General features: G+C 36.3%; 1 protein-coding gene across 7 annotated transcripts in view; it reads left to right on the forward strand.

Annotated features, from left to right (window-relative positions):
- Positions 1–21230, forward strand: part of Clcn3 (chloride voltage-gated channel 3) — an 81015-nt gene that overhangs the window by 36286 nt on the left and 23499 nt on the right. For 6 of the 7 annotated variants that reach the window (XM_038325948.1, XM_038325951.1, XM_038325952.1 and 3 more), the window contains 5 exons: positions 12456–12613; positions 15195–15294; positions 17041–17228; positions 19553–19675; positions 20977–21183. In XM_038325948.1, coding sequence (XP_038181876.1) covers positions 12456–12613; positions 15195–15294; positions 17041–17228; positions 19553–19675; positions 20977–21183 — 776 coding nt within the window. Of the gene's footprint in view, positions 1–9990; positions 10013–12455; positions 12614–15194; positions 15295–17040; positions 17229–19552; positions 19676–20976; positions 21184–21230 lie in introns of those variants that run through there. The other variant, XM_038325953.1, reaches the window with a different exon arrangement.

Raw genomic sequence — 21230 nt, forward strand, 5'->3', positions numbered from 1 at the left:
TTGTTTAGAGATTAAAATTATGTTTTAGAAATAGCCATCTTTGGGAGTAAATTTGCTGTGTAGAAATAACCAGGTTTTCATAATTTGTTGCTTTCTTTTTTTTAGGAAGAAAAAAACTTGATTTATTTGTACTGCTAGTTTTATTCACTTATGTTGCTTTTCTTCATTTTTTTTTATGACATTTAAATCTTTTTGGGGTTGAATTCCTTTCATCTGCTGATCCTTTTTTGTAGTTTTGATTTTTTAAAATTGTATTTATTAAATTTATTTTCTTTGTGTGTGTTAGGAGGGAGGTGGTCACGTGTGCCATGACATGTGCATGGAGACACTTGTGGAAAATGAGTACCTCTCTTTCCACTTGTGGGCCCCGGGGATCAAACGCGTTTGTCAGACTTCATAGTAATTCTTAATGTACCGAGCCAACTCAGCAGTTCCTGGACATTTTTGTGGGGTTGGTCGGGACAGGTTTAACATTCCATTTACTCCATGTAAAAAAACCTTTGAAAACATTGACTGCCGTTTGTTTTATTTGAATTACTTATGAAGCTCTGTGTTTATATAAATTACAAGTAGGCACTGTGGAGACTGTTGATAGCTACAGTAGTAATATTAGTAGCTAAAACTTAACAGTTTGATTCACATAATTTGACCCTGCCCATCATAAGGTATTCTTCTCCAGTCCGTGTACAAACCTCAGGTGACATGCGCTTTAGTCTGGTGGGGCCTTAGGGCTTTGATACTGAAAAAAAAATGGTCAAGGATGTTAATTTCTTTGAACTGCTGTTAGACTGAATCTTCTGTGGCTCTTTAGGAGAGGAAGAAACAAGTTCCCCTTGGCATGCGTTACTAAGTAAGTAGGCCATTTCCCAAGAACAAGGGAATTTGCCAGGCATGGTGGTGAAGAGAATAAGAATGAAGAAATGCAGTCAGGAGGAGAGAGCTAGTCAGAGGATGATTAATTCGGTTGCATCAAAGCTTATAGCCCAGTTTTATGACGTACAGTAAAGAGGGCAGTGAAGAGAGGATGGATTTCAGTCTCCCCTGCCTGTGAGACTTGGTGAGTGGGTTTGCTCTTCCTCTCTCCTGAAAACATAATTCTCCACTTTTTGTACAACTTTTGGAATCCAGAAAATAAAATATATTATTGTTGTCAAAAGGGCATCCTATAGGCTTCTGGCTAAAACAAAGGAAAAATAAATTATTTCATCCTAGCGATGCTTTGTTTTGCACTATTTTTTGTCTTCAAACACTGTTATAAGCAAGATCCTGTTGCTTGATGTATATTGCCCATAGTATTTCAATTTTAAATTTTCAAAAAAAATCCTGATCATTTCACTATTTCTAACTCTATTTTCTAAAATAATCAACAAACACTTTACTGTGATTCATTTTAAGTAATCTTATGGCTTATCCTACATCAGAAATGCCTTTTATATTCATTTTTCAGGATGTGAGCAGACTTCTTACCACATATACTAAATTTGTAATTTTGACATTTTTCTTGCATTGAGGTTTTTACTTTATACCTTTATAGGCTTCATAGGAGCCTAAATTATACTTTCAAATTTTAATTTTGAGTTTTAATTGATATGTGTAGGTTTTTTGTGTGTGGTGTGTGTGTATGTCTTCTTTCCTTTACAACTCAGATCAAAGTATGCTTCAGCTTTTTTTCTTTTTGCAAATTTTACTATTTGTTCTGATGCTGTATACATAACATTGTATATACAGACATCAGTAGTGAATGTTTAACCTGCTTCCAATATGCGTAGGAACTTTTATCTACCTCTTTTATCTACTGTATCTATGTAAGGCCACTGTCTTTTATGTTGAGGTGGCAACACAATAGAGAACTAACGAGTACATTGAATAGGCAATGGGCTCAGCACTGCTACCGGTTAATTGTATGCCTTCTTTTGGATTTGTATAAGCTTCTAAGTCTTTGTGGTTTAAGTACTTACATGTGACTAGATGACTGAGCAAAATTTCAGATCATATACTTCTATATTTCGTTTATTCCGTCATTGATCTAGCCACCATCTCACTAATCCTTACTCACTACAGAGCTCCAAGCTTGGCACAGTTTTTATCTTTTGAAACAGTTTCATGTGGTCCAGTCTGGTTTAGGACTTGAAAGGTCGTTGATGATGACTTTGAACGTCTGATCTTCTACCTCCCAAGTGCTGGGATTACAGGTGTGTACACCATGACCGGTTTATGTAGTGCTGGAGATCAAATTTAGGATTTGTGCATGCTAAGTAAATAGCTACCAACTGAGTCACATTGGCAGCCCTTGCCATTGCTTGTTTAATTTACCGAAACCCTGGGACCTCAGTTATCAACCTACAGCAGTTACCTCTCTTCCCTTACCAGGATGACCACTCTTTATCAGTAAACTCCCAGAGGGAGAGAACAGGCATGGCTGCAGCCGCTGCTCTCAAGACGGAAGTAACTCTGTGGCAGGGAACACCTAAACATGGATTTCTGTCTTTCTTCATAATGCTGGTGTTATGCTTTATGTTTGTCTGCTCTGATAGCAATATGTAATGTCAGTGAATGTCAGTGGGAATGCCAAGTTCACCTTCATAGCTTTGTAAATTGGTGCAGAAGTAAGAAATGACAATCTTATTAAGCAATGGTATGTTTACCTTTTTCTGAAAGAATGCCATTTTAGTGTTTTTCTGTGAGAAAAACATTAGGTTGCTTTTTGTATAACTACAGAATTTATTCCTGAATTCAGTGTAAGAAAGATGTAACAGTTTGTAATTTTTTTATTTAATACAGCTCAACAACTGTATGTTGAAAACTAGCAGGAGGTATATAAAGAATATTAATTTATGGGAAAGTAGATAATCTTGATACTTATTATTTTCTACTTTTGCATCAGCCTTTAGGTTTAAATTGTTGGTTATGAAATTGACCAGTATTTTTTAAAAGATAAAACAAAAAGTGAAAAAAATCACTACTTACGAAATAGTATCATTTATTGAACTTTGATTTTATTTCGTTATGTACCTGTAAGTGTGTCAGTGAGGAATGCTGTAGACGACAGTCACAAGCGTACAGACTAGCTTCTGCGTTACACCTAGAGGCATATTCTGATTTGTGTAAGTAGAGGTGTCTTTCTGTGGTGGAAGGCCAGTCTTGAGCAGCCTGAGGGGGAAAGTGGGAATGCATTATCATCGCAGATTTGGAATGTGTGTTCTGAGGGCAAAACACTGCTCATGACTATCAGTACACATGTTCTCTTTTTATCGTATGTGCGCGCATGTGTGTGCGTGGACATGTATACGTGTGTCTATGTGAGTATGGGGGTTAGAGGTAATTTAGGAGTCTCCCTTGACCATGCTTGTTAATTTGGGGCAATCTTTATTGGTGTCTGAACTAACAACAGGTAGGTTTAGTCTCACTAGCCCCCGTGCTTTTATGATTTCTTGTCTCCAAGACTCGAATTACAAACCAGTTGCACTGCCTACCTGGCATTTATTGGGCTCGAGATACCCAGACACTGGTCCCTTTGCTTGTGATCTGGGCTCTCTAATCACTGAGGCTCCTTTCAGCCCATAACACTTTTTACTGTAGCATTTTAAACAATACAGTAAAAAGTGATCTGGAGCCTGGAAGTAAGGCAGAGTTCCCATAGTGATTGCTATGACTAGGGTTTTCCATAGGCTAAGTACAGAAGCAGGTATGCTTAGGAATTAATCATTGACTAACCATTCAGAACCTACTCTTGACAAAGGTGTCCACTTACTGTAAAACATAAGTTTACCAATCATGGAATTATTTTTTACCTACTAATACAGGAGCAGCGACTCTGGAATGAAAGTGCATAGGTTTGGGTACTTATTCCACTACTTATTTACGTTGTGACTTCGATCTTGTTTCATAGTCTTCTATTCTTGTTTTTCAAATTTATAAGATGGAGAATAATTTTTTTTTTTTTTTTTTTTTTTTTTTTTTTGGTTTTTCGAGACAGGGTTTCCCTGTAGTTTCTAGAGCCTGTCATGGAACTAGCTCTTGTAGACCAGGCTGGCCTCGAACTCAGAGGTCCGCCTGCCTCTGCCTCCCGAGTGCTGGGATTAAAGGCGTGCGCCACCACCGCCCGGCAAGATGGAGAATAATTCTTGTCTTACAGTGTTGTACTGGAAGAACTGTACTAAGAAAACTGTTGCACGTCTGAATTCAACAAGTGCCAGGAGGTCTTACTAATTGCCTAATTAGTAAAGGTCACAGGACTCATATTTTCTTCTAAGGGTTTTATACATTTTTAGGTAATCTTAATTTTTGTTTTCGATCAATTTGAGTTTTTGTTCAGGTGTGTGTGTGTGTGTGAGGTAGAGGTCTAGTTTCATTCTTTTGCATGGATAGCTATCCTCAGGATCATTTGTTGAAAAGATTATTCTTTCTCTGTTAGAAATGTTTCTTCAATGAGCAGCTAGACTTAAATTTTCTACAGATAAGTGTTTAGGTTACAGATAACTAGTAACTAATGCATTTTATTTTCATGGGCGTCTGAGTGTTATCCGGTTCTATGGCTGTAGAAGAATGAAAAGCCACTGAAAAGCCTTCTTTATGGTTAATCCTGAAGTCACTTGCAGGCCATTCCACAGTTCATTAACCGAGTAGTTTTTCTACTCAGTGAAGTCTTTCACTGTTGCTGGTATTTGAACTGTGAAATTGCCCCAATTATGTTGTTGATTATACTTCTCAGCGACTTGCTTTTGTTTATGTATTAGCATAATCATTATTAGTTAAAAATTTGAGACTTCTGCCCACCACCTCTACAGTTGAAGAATTCCTTGCCTAAATGTAGAAGATACTTTTTTCCTTCCTTTCTCTTTTGCATATTGTCAATGTTTTGGGTTAAGATTAGTGCTATATGATTTGATCATATTAGTTGAATATCATAATATAATACACTCTAGTGAAGTCTTAGACGCCAAAACATTTGAACAAAATTAAAGGTTGTATTTTTTATTTCCTCTTATCTGTCAAATATTAATCTTTTTTATTACTTACCTGCTTCTGGTCTACACACTGGCCTCTAAGCTAAGAGTGGCTGACAGAATGGACCTATGGGCTAAGAAGTTAATAAGTAATGTGTGCTGGTTCACAAAGCTAATAGGTGACAAAGTTGGAATTTGATTCTCTAAAACCTAACACCAATGTATATTAAGGCCATGGGATTTCTTTTCTAGGCTCCTCTGGAGGAAAATATTTGTCCAGACTTTTTGTTACTGAATTTTAACTGGTAACTATAAGTAGATATTAGATTTGCAGGCACAAATATTTGGTGGGCAAACCTCCAGAGAAGTCTCTCTCTCTCTCTCTCTCTCTCTCTCTCTCTCTCTCTCTCTCTTTCTGTCTGTCTTGCAGGCTCATGGGGGGATTGGTCTTTAACATTCTCTCTCTCTCTCTCTCTCTCTCTCTCTCTCTTTCTCTCTCTCTCTCTCTCTCTCTGTGTGTGTGTGTGTGTGTGTGTGTGTGTGTGTGTGTTTTGCAGGCTCATGGGGGGATTGGTCTTTAACATAGTTTATATCTTGGAATTCAAGCAGCAGGAGCAAGCTTACTCCATTTGATAGTTTAGCTGTTAAAATGAATTGGTTTCATTTTTTTTTTTTGTATCAGTCTGTTTGAAATTTATATATCCAGCAGCCATTTTTGAAGAACACTCCCATCTTTCATTCTCTCTGTTTCTCCCTCCTTTCCTTCTTTTCTCTTCCATCTGTCCCTCAGATAGTTGAAATCCAGTGCCTAGTGCTTGGAAGGCAAGCTACACTTTTTTCTTGACTGAGGCATGTATCTGATAGATCTCCAGATCAAGACTGCAGACTTCATGGGGTAAAAGTTTTCTTTAAAAAGCTGAAGATGTGATCCTGGAAGAGAAGTAAAGGGACACTAATTGTACTATATTAATACGGACCTTTTACACACAGTGCCCCTTTGATGAGGATAATTACTTGATTATTTAACCATTTTAATATTTGCGAGTGGGTTTTGAAAATGGGGACAAGGAAAAGTTGAAGTTAATTGGAAAAGATAACCAAGATATACATATAATTCAGATACTGTTTGCAATGGTCAAAATGATCTAAATGTTTAAGTTATAGTACATTATAGAAAATATATTAAACAACTCATCAAGAGTAGTATGTGTGTGCAGTTAATGATATGACTTCCAGAAAGCATGAATGAAAAACTCATTGTGTAAACTAATATGGCCAGCTTATAAGTAGATATAGCCTGTATATTTCACTTACAGGAAATGGAAAAGGCTGAAGCCAATCACGAGTCTGACTCTTGTTTACTTGGTTCTCTCCCATCTTTCCTCAGCACATCTCAAGTAATAGAGCAAGATGGGTTCCTCATATGGCTCCTTGCAGAAATTCTAAGCCATTTATTTTCCTTATAGACTTTTAAATTCTAGAAAAATCATCCTTTTTGCTCGAAGTATTTGCTTTTATGATTTTCTTTTTTGTATGGCTTTCAGAATTCTTAATTTGAAACTTGGAAATAATATTGAATAAAAATTTATTTATTCTTATTTTATATATATGAGTGTTTTGCATGCATGTTTGTATGTGTACCCCATGTATGCAATCCCTGCAGGGGCCAGAAGAGAGCATCATAAACCCTGGACCTGGAATCACATATGGCTGTGAGCTTCTGTGTGGGTGCTGGGAACTGAACTTAGGTTCTCTGCAAGAGCTGTGAGTGATTCTCGGTACTGAGCCATCTCTCTAGCCCCAATAATACTAACTTTTTTAGTGTTCTGCTTTTTTCCCTGGTAATACTTGTCTCTGATATTCAGGGGAAGTATGTGGTCAGGATGAGGAAATAATGGTCATGGAACTTCATTCACAGTTCCAAAAGGTATTTTCCTACACCTCCATTACTGTCTTTACAGAAAAGCAAAGGAGGGCACCCTGTAAGTTTAGGTTAATAAAATTCAGTTGTAAGAGGCATATTTTTAATTTTTTAAGAGTTGTTTATTATGTGTATAACCTTTTACCTCCATGTATGCCTGCAGGCCAGAAGAGGATAGATGGTTGTGAGCTACCATGTGGTTGCTGGGAATTGAACTCAGGACCTCTGGAAAAGCAGGCATTGCCCATAACCACTGAGCCACCTCTCCAGCCCTGTAAGAGGCATTTTTTGCTGAAGACAAAGGCAGGCATAATCAAGGAAGCTCAGAGGTCTGAACAATGTCTTTTAACCTTGAAGACCTCTTTATTTTCCAGAGCTTATTTGTATATATTAATCTTAGAAAAGCCATATTATATTAGCCAACTCTTGAAATATTGTTTTAGTGTAAAAGAGTGTACTCTAAGAGAACTTCAGTTTGTATCTAAACTTGTCTACTTCATGTGTAAGATGATGTTGAAAGGTAATGTTGTTTAATCTGTTACTTATTAAAAGATTTAATATACATGTAATTGATTTCCGTTTATCTCATTTTGGCATATGTAATTAAAACCTTTTATACACATATACATCTATTGCTATTAACTGTATACAAAGAAATGACACATTTGAAATGCTTTACGACTATGGCCAATGTTAGGAAATACACTCTTTTTTTTTTTTGTTTTGTTTTGTTTTGTTTTTCGAGACAGGGTTTCTCTGTAGCTTTGGAGCCTGTCCTGGTACTAGCTCTTGTAGACCAGGCTGGTCTCGAACTCACAGAGATCCGCCTGCCTCTGCCTCCCGAGTGCTGGGATTAAAGGCGTGCGCCACCGCCGCCCGGCCTTTTTTTGGTTTTTTGAGACAGGGTTTCTCTGCAGCTTTTTTAGAGCCTGTCCTGGAACTAGCTCTTGTAGACCAGTCTGGCCTCGAACTCACAGAGATCCACCTGCCTCTGCCTCCCGAGTGCTGGGATTAAAGGCGTGCGCCACCACCGCCCGGCTAGGAAATATACTCTTAAAGTTACTGTACATGTGGGGTGTGTTTGCATCTCTATGATGTATTTGAGTAGGCTAAAGTGTCTTTTCCTCCTCTTCTTTTTAATGATTTAGTTTGTGTGTGTGTTTGGTGGAACAAAGTACATACAAACCGTTTAGAGTTATCCCATACTAAAGAAAATATTTGAATTCTTGAAAAGTTTTGGTTTTTAGAAGTTTTGATTTGCTGCATAGTTTTGTGAATTGGCAAGTTAGAATAGTTTCCATAGAGTAAATCCAAAACATGTGATTACGAATATAAGTGTTTGTTGTGCTCCTGTTTTCCTATTTCATAAAAGTGAAAACAGCAATCCTTTTCTACTTTCTAGTTCACTAGTGTATTGGAGAAATAGCTATTCTATATGCCTATCTTCAAGACAGATAGTTTAGAAATGCTTTTCATGGTTCTGGTGATGTACTGTTGTATATGCATGCTGAAGGGTATGTAAGTTCTGAGTTTTGCATAGAAAAATAGTGAAACTACAAGTCTCTAGCTCTTTAGCTCCATTCAGAGAAGGGCTATACAGGGGACGAAAGTATTGGAGCTTGTAGAACATTTAATAGTTGACTTATGTATGCATGAGATGTTTGTATAGTGCATACATTCTATTTGTGCATGTGTGTGTGCAACTACATGTGAAGGCCAGACATTGATGTGTGATATCTTCCTCAGTCAATTTCCACTTCATTATTTGTTAAAGATTCATCCATCCATCCATCCATCCATCCATCCATCCATGAATTTATTAATTTATTTTTGTGTGTCTTTGTCTGCATGAGTGTGTGTCACATGTCTGTGACTACTTGCAGAAGCCAAAAAAGCACATTGGATCCTTCTGAATCTGGAGTTACAGGTGATTTTATTGGGAACCAAATTTGGTTTCTTTGGAAGGGCAGTCAATACTTTTGTATCTTTGTACATTTTTTCCAGTAGTTTTCTTGTCTTTATAATTCTCCTCTTTTTGTCCCTTTGAGTGGGAAACAGGGTTTCTCACTAAGCGTGGAACTTGCTAATTGACTAGAATAACTAGCCAGCAAGCCCCAGAGATTGATCCTCTTGTCTGTGCTTCCCTAATACTTCACTGCTGCACCTGGGTTTTTAGGTAGCTTCTGAGATCTGAACTCAAGTTTTCTTGTGTACACGAAAGCTATTTTACTGATTGAGCTAGTTCTTTATCCCTGTAGTAGATTCTTCAAATAATTTCAGGGCACTTAGCATCCACAATCCTCAGCATTGAAGAAAAAAAGAATTTTCAGACTTACAGAAGTGAAAATTAATACAAAGAGTCCTCCATGCTTTATCTGAATTCCAGAAATCTTAGCATTTTACCACATTAGTTCGTTCTGTGTTTTGTTCTTCACATTTGCATTAAATATACCAGGTTATATAAATCATAACATTTTCCATAAATATAAAACATGTATGAATGTACTATATTTTTAATTATATTAAGAGTAAAATTTAGAGAAAGTACATGCTTTTCCCAAATAAGGAAGTACATTTGTGCTGGATGGTGGTGGAGACTCATGCCTTTAATCCTAGTACTTGGGAGACATAGGCAGGTGAATCTCTGTGAGTTTGAGGCCAGCCTGGTTTACAAAACAAGTTCCAGGACAGCCAGGGCTACCCAGAGAAACCCTGTCTCAAAACAAAACAGACAAACAAAAAAGAAAGCAAAGTAGATAGTCTTATATTTGTTGAGATGTCACAAATACTTTTATAATTTGATAAATGACTTTTCTTCTGAAAATGTATAGCTTTAAAGTAGCTTCTATCAAAATAGAAGAATGTAAAGCTTTAAATACAGTTTTTGTTTTATATAAATGAATATGAACGTTGCAGTGCAGAGATTGTATCTTTAAACTGTCAGCCAATACCACTAAATTGTTTATTCTTGGAGCAGTTCTGCCTGAACACCTAAATCAATATATTATTCTCTTTGTAGACATGTTATACCCTGAATACATTCAAGTGTATTCCATAGGGAGATGAGAGAATTCTACTAAGGAAAAGGAAGTAGATTTTCACATTTTCATACCTGTTTCTAGGAAAGTTGAATGATGAAGAAATGGTATGTTCTGTTGGTTTAACATTGCTAACGTGTTTGGGCTGGCATGGAAACCCTTTGCCACTCTTTCTTCACTCCCCCAGTGTATGTAGGAGGACCTCTTGCTGACATCAGACATGTTACCTAGTGTTTGGGGAAGACTTCTGCCTCTGATGTTGCCACATGATAGTTTATTTGATGAAATGCTTGTGGTTATTTATTTCTACTTGTAAGGGGACAAGTTAATTTACAACAGAAAGACAGAAAAGCAAAGTCATCTAGAAAATTTGCTTAGTTCTTATAAGCCAAAGAAAAAGAAATAGACCTCATTTTTGTTTTTTGTTTTTATTTATTTTACATTTATTTTTTGGCACAACGTCTGTAGATTAGGGTTTGCCAAACTGTGGCTAATGTGATAAATCTTACCCTTCATCTTTTTCTTATCCTATTTTTAAAAGCAATTTTTACATGTTTCTTAAACTTTTGTTAGAATGCTTTCTTTTTTTTTAAAAGTTGCCAGGTACAGTGGCATGTATCTTTTTTTTTAAATTTATTTATTATGTATACAATATTCTGTATACATGTATGCCTACAGGCCAGAAGAGAGCACCAGACCTCATTACAGATGGTTGTGAGCCACCATGTGGTTGCTGGGAATTGAACTCAGGACCCTTGGAAGAACAGACAATGCTCTTAACCGCTGAGCCATCTCTCCAGCCCCAGAATGCTTTCTTATTCATCCATCGATGTGTTTCTTTACTTTATTGTATGGTACTGTGGCAGAGTTAAGTAGCTGTAACCATGTGACTTCCATGCCACAAATCTTTGCCTTCTAACTGTTGGCTGACTTTTGATCATATTATAAGTACTCTGGCATTTATGGTTTTGGGGTTTTTTTGTAACATGTTTTAGAAAATTCTGCTCACACTGTGCATCATTTTTAATTTATTCAAAGATTATACAGATAAAAACTTAAAGAAAAAATCCTAATAGTGGACTTGTGGACTTGAGATCATTTGTATATGTCTTAGTTACTGTTCTGTTGCTGTGAAGAGACATCATGACCAAGGCAGCTCTTAGCAAAGAAAGCATTTAATTGGGGCTGGCTTACAGATTCAAGTTAGTTCATTATCATGAGGGGAGTGGTCAGTCATGGCAATGGAGCAATAGCTGAGAGCTGAGGGATCATTGGTAACAGGCAGAGAGAGAAGAGACTCTGCTTGGCTGGGCTTTTAAACTCTCAGAGCCCATCCCAGACACACCTTCTCCAACAAGAACACCTCTCCTAATTCTTCCAAACAGTCTTCTAATGGGGACTAAGTATGCGGATATATGAGCCTAGGAGGGCATTCTCATTTGTCTTTCCAAAGGGTTTATATTTAAATTATGAACTTTTTGTCAAGGCTCCTTTTTGCATAATTGGCAGCTCAGTGCATTTATAAACTTAAAAATTTGCATACGTTAGAATGAACTTTTTTTCTTTCTTTCTCTTTTGAGTTTTTTGAGATAGGGTTTCTTTGTAGCTTTGGAGCCTGTCCTACTAGCTCTTGTAGACCAGGCTGGCATTGAACTCACAGATATCTGCCTGCCCCTGCCTCCTTCCCAAGTGCTGCGATTAAAGGCGTGCACCACTGCTGCCCAGCTGAACTTATTTTCATATGTAAAAGCTCTTTGTATTTCTTCAATTCCCCTTTTGTCTTTTTAGTACCCCAGAACCTTCTTTATGTTTGTTTACACATATAAAATATATTGTAAATATTTGTCAAAGATTTATTTAATCCTAATGAGGAGCCAGCATGATGAAAAGAACCAGTTCAGGAAACAGGTGAGAGAAATATACATAGTCTGTGACAGGAAGAAATGAAACAACAGGCAGCAATAAAAAAATTCATAATTTGAGAGTTATCTTTCCTACTAGAAAGCAACTATTTGTGTTGTACCAGATGAAAATCATTTTTGTTTATCATCTTCACAAGTTGTATTCTAACTGGAGTTTTTCCTTGGTAGTGGTAAATAGTAGTAATCCACACAAAAATCCTCTTGACCGGGGCTGGAGAGATGGCTCAGCAGTTAAGAGCATTCATTGCCTGCTCTTCCAAAGGTCCTGAGTTCAATTCCCAGCAACCACATGGTGGCTCACAACCATCTTTAATGAGGTCTGGTGCCCTCTACTGGCCTTCAGGCATACATGCAGAGAGAATATTGTATACATAATAAAAAACAAAAACAAAAACAAAAAAAACAAAATCCTCTTGACCAGAGTACCAGAGACTATTGGGCTGCTTGTTGGTATAAGGTCATGAGTATCCCTTTTACCTTAATTTATCCAAAATTAGAAATAAATTTTAGATAATCAGTATTTTCAGTGCTTGTGTGATGACATTTGTAACTTAACCAATTTGTAAGGAAGTTGCAAAACTCACTGTTAAGTTATAAAATAAGCTCTCTTTTCTGTTTTGCTCTGCAGGAACTCATTATACAATGACAAATGGAGGCAGCATTAATAGCTCTACACACTTGCTGGATCTTTTGGATGAGCCGATCCCAGGTGTTGGTACATACGATGATTTCCATACTATTGACTGGGTTCGAGAGAAGTGTAAAGACAGAGAAAGGCACAGACGTGTAAGTGTTTTCAGTATTTTATAACAGTAGTGCAAAATGGATCATTTAAAATTACACTTCTGCCAATGATCTCAGTTCACCAAATTGATAGGCATTAAAATATATTTGACATGTCATACATGATACATTTTCCCTCTTTGTCTTGGTTTATCTCTTTTAGTTATTTATATATACCCTGTACTTTCTGAAATTGTTTGAGGTAATTTAAAAACAAAGAAATTAGACAAAATACGAAGGAAAGGGAGAAGTGCAGCATAGGAGTTGGGTGAGGACACCAGGATACTTGCTTTCAGCATGTCAGCTGCTAAAGCAAAAAGAACCCTGTTGCAGAAGACTAATGCAAAAGGAAGATAATGTACTGAGAAAAGAAAGGTTTTGTTGGATTTTGCTGTTTTTTTTTTTTTTTTTCATTTCCTTTCTTAGCAATAAATGCTGAGATACTTCTCAAATTAGATCCTGGATAAAGCTTTGTGTGTGCGTAGCAAGCCACTGGGTTTGTTTGTGTTTGATTTTTTTTTTAATGATTTGTTTTTATTTCATGTGCATTGGTGTCTTGCCTGCATGTATATCTGTGTGAGGGTGCCAGCTTCTCTGGAACTGGAGACACAGACAGTTGTAAGCTGCCATCTGGGTGCTAGGAATTGAACCTGGGTCTTCTGGAAGAGCAGCCAGTGCTCTAACTGCTGAGCCATCTCTCCAGCCCCCATTTTTTTCCCTTAGAGGGAAAATAAATAAAATTGAAGTGTTATCGTGCTTGCCTGTAATTTCAGTAACCAAGAAGCTGAGGTGTAGGAGACCTGTCTCAAACAAAACAACCCCTAAATCCCACAGTGCAGTGAGCACAAATTGCTATAATCTAAAGCATCATTTTTCAAAAAGAGAAAGAAAATTTCTTTGAAATAAAAGTTCCAGATTTTTAAAGCTTATTTATTTATTGTCTGGAATTTACTATAAAAATAAGTTTATACAAATTAGTTATGATATTTTGTGTTGGTGTATCTGTTTTTATGTGAAGCAAGCTGCGATAGATTGTGCTCTGTATGAAAGTGAGGATTGTTCAGCTGTTCTTGACCTGAGGCTAGCTGAGAAGAAACACACAAACTGGCTGTTCTCATCCAGCGATTCTTTTTTTTTTTTCTTTTTCTTTTTCTTTTTTTATTCATATGTCCTTTGAACTAGAAAAAGTATTGAGAAACCTCAAGAAACTTTTGTTTATATAAGTTAATAGTTCTCTGTTAAGTACTAAAATTTAGAACATTAAAAATACTAATTCACTTAAAAATTATGACCACAAACACACTATTTGTAACCCTAACTGATATTATATAAAGATAGTACATGTTATAAAATAAAAAAGTATTTGCAGAGTTTTGTGTTTTTTGTTTTCCCCTCGTGATTGCCTGGCTTAATAAGACTGGTGGATTTTTATATCTGCTTTTGCATTCTAATGTTATGTTTTTTGCTTAAATATTAAAAAAGGATTCCAGCATCACACAAGTATAGTTTGAAAAGCTATGAGTATTTCACTAGCCATTTTAGATGATCATAGCTATTTCCTGGTAGAATAAAATAGCAAGAGTTCTAGAAGAGTAGCTGTCGTGTGCATTCCGAGGTCGTCTTCATCGACACTGCCTTTCCTTACAATAAAATCCGTTTCTTCACCTCGAACTTTGAGGACATACTTTCTTAACATGAAATTATCATTTTGCAAATACTATTTGCTGATCTGTGTGGATTATTAGATGTGGACAGCGGTTGGTAGGTCGGCTAGGTTTTGTCCTGGGAATTTAACTCACGGCACATACAGTTTTCTTGCAAAGCTTCAGGGGGTTTCATGGGCCTTTTTGTTTGTTTGTTTGTTTGTGGATTTTTCTTCTGAGAACCATTTTTTTAATCTAGTCCATATTGGCAATTTTTATTAGATAGTATCATAGTATAAGTATCAGAAAACTACTGAGTAAAATACTTTACATTGTTTTTAATTTGCTTTACATAGTGACAGGTAATATTATATCTTTATATGCTTTACAGCTTATTTGATCAATATCATATTGATAAACATTTAGATAATTTCTGTATTTTTGTTGATTGGTGCATACACAGTGTTTCTATTCTGAAAACATCCTAGCAAGTGTTTATTAAATGACTGTTATGTGCAAACAGAGGAACAAGAAGAATAACAGACTCTGAAATGATTTAATATTATCAAAAATATGCTTATTTTTATCAAGTGCTGGGATTAAAGGCATGTGCCACCACTGCCCAGCTCTTTCTTGTTAATCTCTCCCTCCTCCCTCCCTCCCTCCCTCCCTCCCTCCCTCCCTCCCTCCCTCCCTCCCTTCCTCTCTCTCTCTCTCTCTCACACACACACACACACACACACACACACACACGAGTCAGTTGAGGACACTTTCTTCTGATTTACATAGTGACGAAAGAGTCTTTGGCTGTTACAAGTGGGATTGAAGCTCTGCTTCTATGTATTCAAAGTTCTGTAGCTTTGTTGTGATAACTTGAGAAAACTAAACTAAAAAATTGTAGAAATACAGTTTAAAATTGAAACAAATATTTTTAATTTCAGATCAATAGTAAAAAAAAGGAATCAGCATGGGAAATGACAAAAAGTCTATATGATGCCTGGTCAGGATGGCTGGTAGTTACCTTGACAGGACTGGCTTCAGGTATGGAAAATGTTTACGGCAAACCTTTGGTTTGGTTTTTAAGTTAACTGAAGAACTCACTCTTCCTTGCCTTGATTTTTAGGTACATTAGATTGTTGGTTTTTGTTTTCCTTAGAGTGTTTGTTTCTCTTGGGAAAAAAAAAAAAAGACAAAAGTTAAGTATAAGGCCAGGAGGCAGAGATTTCTGAGTCTAATTTTGGCTCTGGCACTTGGTCTCACCAACTTGGCTGACTCAAGTTTCCTTATCAGTGAAAGTAAATGGCTTGGATGAGTGAAGTGTCTTATATTTTAGTTTCGTACTCAATAGCTAATACTTGTTCTCATGCAGTATTCTAGCAGCTCTGTATGTACTTAAGCCTTGTGGCGGTCTCCATCATTAGCTCCATCTTAACCATGTTACAGATGAGAGACCATACAAGAGAAGAGAGAAGTGAAGCGACTTGGCTGGTTTATGGTCTGTTTCCTGGAGAGTGGAGGTGAACAGCTAGCAGCCTATGGTCTGAGTACCATAGGGATAGTTTTAGTCATTCTCAACTTCTGTCGAATAAAACAGAAAACATGAAACAGTAGGTATTTGTGGAGAAAAGAGAAAAGTATTGAAAACTGGCATGCCTGAGAATTTTGTGTTCTGGGGGCTGGAGAAATGATTAACTGGTTAGGAGCACTGGGTCCTTCTGTAGAGGACCCGGGTTCAATTCCCAGCACCTACATGGCAGCTCATAACTCTCTTAATCTCCAGGTCCTGAGGATCCATGGCACCAGACATGCATGTGGTATACATACATACATACATACATACATACATACATACATACATTCATGGCACCAGACATGCATGTGGTATACATACATACATACATACATGCATGCATGCATAATATCCATCAGCATAAAATAAGAAAGTGAATCTTAAAAAAAGTCTGTGTGACCCATTGATTTCTTTTGATAAGAATGATCTAGATTTGAGCATAGCTTTATAATTTTTAGTATTCTGTCAGTAAGGTAATCTTCATATGTATAGCTTTCTGTCAATTGATAAAAAAATTAAATTTATTATGAAGTAATTCAGTGAATGATGTGAAATTCCTTACTTATATTTAATGAACATTTTATTTTATTATCTTGTCTGTTTTGAGACAGTTTCCATGTAGCTCTGACAGTACTGGAATTTGATATGTAGACAAAGACTGACCTCAAACTTACAGAGATTAGCCTTACTCTGCCTCCTAAGTGCTGATGTTGAAGGTGTGTACCACCACATCGAACTGTGAGGTCTTTATCATTTCTAAGTCTACTGATTAAGGTTAGGGTGGAAACATGCTAAGTAAACATCCTGACTTCAGTTGCCAGAGTTGTGAAGCTCCTGTCAGGTAGCTTGTCTTTTGAAGGTATTTTAATGGTTTTAAAATAACTTTTTTCTCTTTCTAAAATTGTAATTAATTTTAATGATGTGTCGATTTTAGTTCCAGGCAAAGAATATAATTTTTAGTTTAAAATAGAGCAATTTACAACTTTAAAATTGTATTTAAAATTTTAAATTTTTAAAAATTAAAAACAAAATTTAAAAATTAGAAAGTTAAAAACATGTATTTAAAATTTTAAATCCCAAATTTAGATAATAGTTCCTAGTTCACCATTTATTTATAGGAAGATTTTTTGTTTTTTATTAATCTTTTAACTAGATGGTTTCAACTGTCCCTAAATAGACTTGTATTTTGAAACATTTCCAATGCATTCTTCTTACAGGAGCACTGGCTGGATTAATAGATATTGCTGCTGACTGGATGACTGACCTAAAGGAGGGCATTTGCCTCAGTGCATTGTGGTACAACCATGAACAGTGTTGTTGGGGGTCTAATGAAACGACATTTGAAGAGAGAGATAAATGTCCACAGTGGAAGACATGGGCTGAGTTAATCATAGGTCAAGCAGAGGTACGTCTTTGCTCAAGATGAGTTAGTCATTGATACAGATAAATCTGTCCATTTCCAGTAGCTATAGAATTAATCACATAATAGCTATATTATATGTTATATAATATACACTTAATGTATATTAGAATGTACACTTAAGGATAAAAAGGTAAAGTCTGTATGTTGCAGAGAGGAATGGAAAAATCTTTAAATACAGTGAGAACAAAGGCAGATTGTTTCAAGTAGCTTTTGTGTCATTAAATGCATGGTCATACGAGTCACGTGGGTTATGAAAGATTATTTCAAGTTGTGGCAGAGAAGTATAGTTAGTACAGCAAGAAGCTGTGTAAGGTTAACAAGTGGATTAATGTATTATGTCACTAAAATTGGAAAATATGGATTATGGAAGTACAAGATATATTTTATAATTTATAAAATCAGCCTTTCTAGGTTGAAATACTTGAAAAGAATTCATACGTTTTTATTTTTTTTTTGCTTAAGATACATTTTTAATTAAAATAGAAATACCCCCTTTCCTTTCTCCATCCCCTCCCAGGTACCCTGGTACCCTTCTTCCAACTCTTTCTGTGGCCCCTTACTCTTTGATAGTCTGTCTTTTATTATTGTTAGATAATGTGTGTGTGCATTAATATGTAAATGTATCCTGCTGAGTCTATTTCTGCAGGGCTGACCATTTTGTATTGGATAACTAAAAGTGGGAGGACCATCCTTGGAAGAGGCTAATACTTGTAGCTGGCGTTGGTTTCTATAGTTCTTTGTCTAGCGGTGGGGTCCTGTGAAATTTTCTACCTTTCCACATTAATGGTTCTATTAATACTGCCATTGTTCTGACCTTGCTTATGCTACCCTTTTCTAGGAGATTCTGTTTTAAGGTAGAATTCCTGGTATTTTGGTTCTTAAAATTTTTCTGTCTCCTGCCCACTGAGAATAATGCAGGAACTATGGTGTAGACGTATCCAGTGGATCTGGACTCGCTACAACACATTGATCTCTGCATTGTGTGCTGTTAGAGTTTTCTGAGATGATCCCCACTTTCCAGGAAATGTGCCTCCCAAACAAAAAGGGTTAGCAGGTCTTGGAGTGGAACTAAGCTTATGTATTTGCAGATGGTGGAAGGGCATATGTTTGTCTTTGCAGTACTACAATATTTAGCCATATTATTACAATGATGTTCTGTAATAAAGCTTAAATTTAGGTTATTAGATTCAACATTTATATATTCACATATGGATATATCTCTATATATTTTAAGACTTGTTTATTCATGTGCTCTGTTTTCATGCATACCAGAGGAAGGAATCTGGATCTCACTAGAGAAGGTTATGTGCCACCATGTGGATGCTGGGAACTGAACTCAGGGCTTCTGGATGAACAGTCAAGTGCTCTTAAGCGTTGAGCCATCTCTCCAGCCCCATGGATATATTTTAAAATAATTTATATTTTCACATATGGATATATTTTAAAAACTTGCATTATAGCCAAACTTAGGTCAAAATAAAATTTTTGGATTATATTCCATGTGGTTTTTTTTGTTTTTGTTTTTTTACCTTGCTTAGTTAAAGTTAGTTTAACGATCTTCAGGAGAATTGAAACAAAGAAATCTGAGTGCAGCGATTGGAGAGATGGTCCAGTGGTTAAGGGTGGTCACTGCTCGTGCAGAGGACCAGAGCTCAGTTCTCAGCACCACATGGAAGCTCATGGCTCTGACTCCATTTCCAAAGAATCACATTCTCCTTTTCAGTATTCTGTGGGCTGCTACATGCTTGTGGTTCAGTAAACTCACACAACCAAACACATGTACACATTAAACAAACAAACAAACAAATAAGAAGTCTACAAAAGAAAGGAAAAATCCAAGTGCCAACACCATTTACCTCTACCAACAATTTCTAAAACATTTGTGGATAGGCATAGCTCAATGCTTATGCATCTGTATAACAAGACTTCAGAAATCAGGGAAACTAGAAAATTTACCAAATGGAAATAAGGCTTCTTACTATTTATAGTGATTAGCTTTTGGATTCTACTTAAATACATTGTTCATATAAAGCTTTTATCATTGTGGAAATAAACCAAGAGACTTTTCAAACTTTTACCCAATTGTGTGTGGTGGCATGTGGATGTATTCTCAGCTACTTAGGAAACTGAAACAAGAGCATTTCTTGAACCTAGAGTTTTGAGCCTGGGTGAATATCTGAATCCCAGATCCAAAACCACTAATGACAGTAGTGACACATTTTATGTAAGTCTCTAATGTGGCAGGTACCTGAGTTAGTGCGCTGTGAACTCATGTTCGTACTCTTGAGCTGTTTTTGCTTTTTTAGGGCCCGGGATCTTATATCATGAACTACATAATGTACATCTTTTGGGCTTTGAGTTTTGCCTTTCTTGCAGTTTCTTTGGTGAAAGTATTTGCTCCGTATGCCTGTGGCTCTGGAATTCCAGAGGTAAGCCGTGTAGTTAGTCATTGTATGAAAACTGTATGTTGCCTTTTATTTTTAGGAATTGTACTTTTTTAGAAAATAGGGTTTTTTTTTTTTGTAAATATAAAAAAAGAAAATTAAATAAGTATAAGCTGGGGCCTAGAGAGATCGTTCAACCTATAGTATAGAGTTTGATTATCATCAGTCTCTCTCTCTCTCTCTCTCTCTCCCATACACATACATACACACACACATGTGCGGGCATGCACACACACACACACGTCTTTCACCGCTAATATATAGCTCATGAGTAAGCTCATGAGTAAGTTTAAACAACAAAACTTCAGAAATGCTTTATGGCCTGAAGTTCTTTGATAGATTAGTTGATGTTTTGCTGTTTGACTCTGATTGTAATGTATCCTTTCTTTCTAAGACTGCTGACTAGGTTAAATAAGCTAATGACTCATAAATTTGATCATTTTGCATTTTAAGGACAAAATTTGACCACAGTAGGTCAGTAATATCGGTACTTATTTTTTTTTTTTATCTCATCAGTAGTAATTTAAAAGAGGAAAACACTTAGGCTTTAACTCATTTAATTCTATTATTTATTTATTTATTTATTTATTTATTTATTTATTTTTTTTTTTTTTGGTTTTTCGAGACAGGGTTTCTCTGTAGCTTTGGAGCCTGTCCTGGAACTAGCTCTTGTAGACCAGGCTGGTCTCGAACTCACAGAGATCCGCCTGCCTCTGCCTCCCGAGTGCTGGGATTAAAGGCGTGCGCCACCGCCGCCCGGCTTAATTCTATTATTTATTTAAATTTTTTTCTAACATATCCTTTAAAAATAAATTGTGATTTGTAAAGACTCTATAGGTAAATTTATCTTTAATAAGAAGTCAATCCCTGCAGTTGTGACTGATTGTCATTCATCTGCTGTGATATAGGTAAGGATAGTCCATATGATTACAGTGTGGTGAGAGGTATAATATCTTTATTCTTGACCGACTGAACTGTATCTAAGTACTTTATGTTTATTCCTACAACAGAAATTTTTAAATTTGCCTTTAATTGATTGCATATCACTGTGACTTTACCATGAGGTAGTATTTTTATTTTTTCTTGAGATAGGGTTGCCTCTTATCTTTGGATACAGACAGAATTATATGATACAGATTTATCATATGTGGTAAAAAATAAAGTTTTTTTAACTATGAAATATTTTCTAGTTTGCCGAAGTTTGGTGAGTGAAACATGAGGCTGTCTCAGCGAAGTTAAATTCTTGTTTCCTAAAGTAAATTAACTGCCGTCATCTTCCTTTGTAGATTAAAACGATTTTGAGTGGATTCATCATCAGAGGTTACTTGGGGAAATGGACTTTAATGATAAAAACCATCACATTAGTGTTGGCTGTGGCCTCGGGTTTGAGTTTGGGAAAAGAAGGTCCCTTGGTCCACGTTGCCTGTTGCTGTGGAAATATCTTTTCCTACCTCTTTCCAAAGTACAGCACAAATGAAGCTAAAAAGAGGGAGGTGAGTGGCCTCTATAGCTCATTTAACAGAAAAATGAGTGCTACATA

Source organism: Arvicola amphibius, chromosome 4, assembly GCF_903992535.2.
Source record: "Arvicola amphibius chromosome 4, mArvAmp1.2, whole genome shotgun sequence".
In the NCBI taxonomy this organism is placed as follows: Eukaryota; Metazoa; Chordata; class Mammalia; order Rodentia; family Cricetidae; genus Arvicola; species Arvicola amphibius.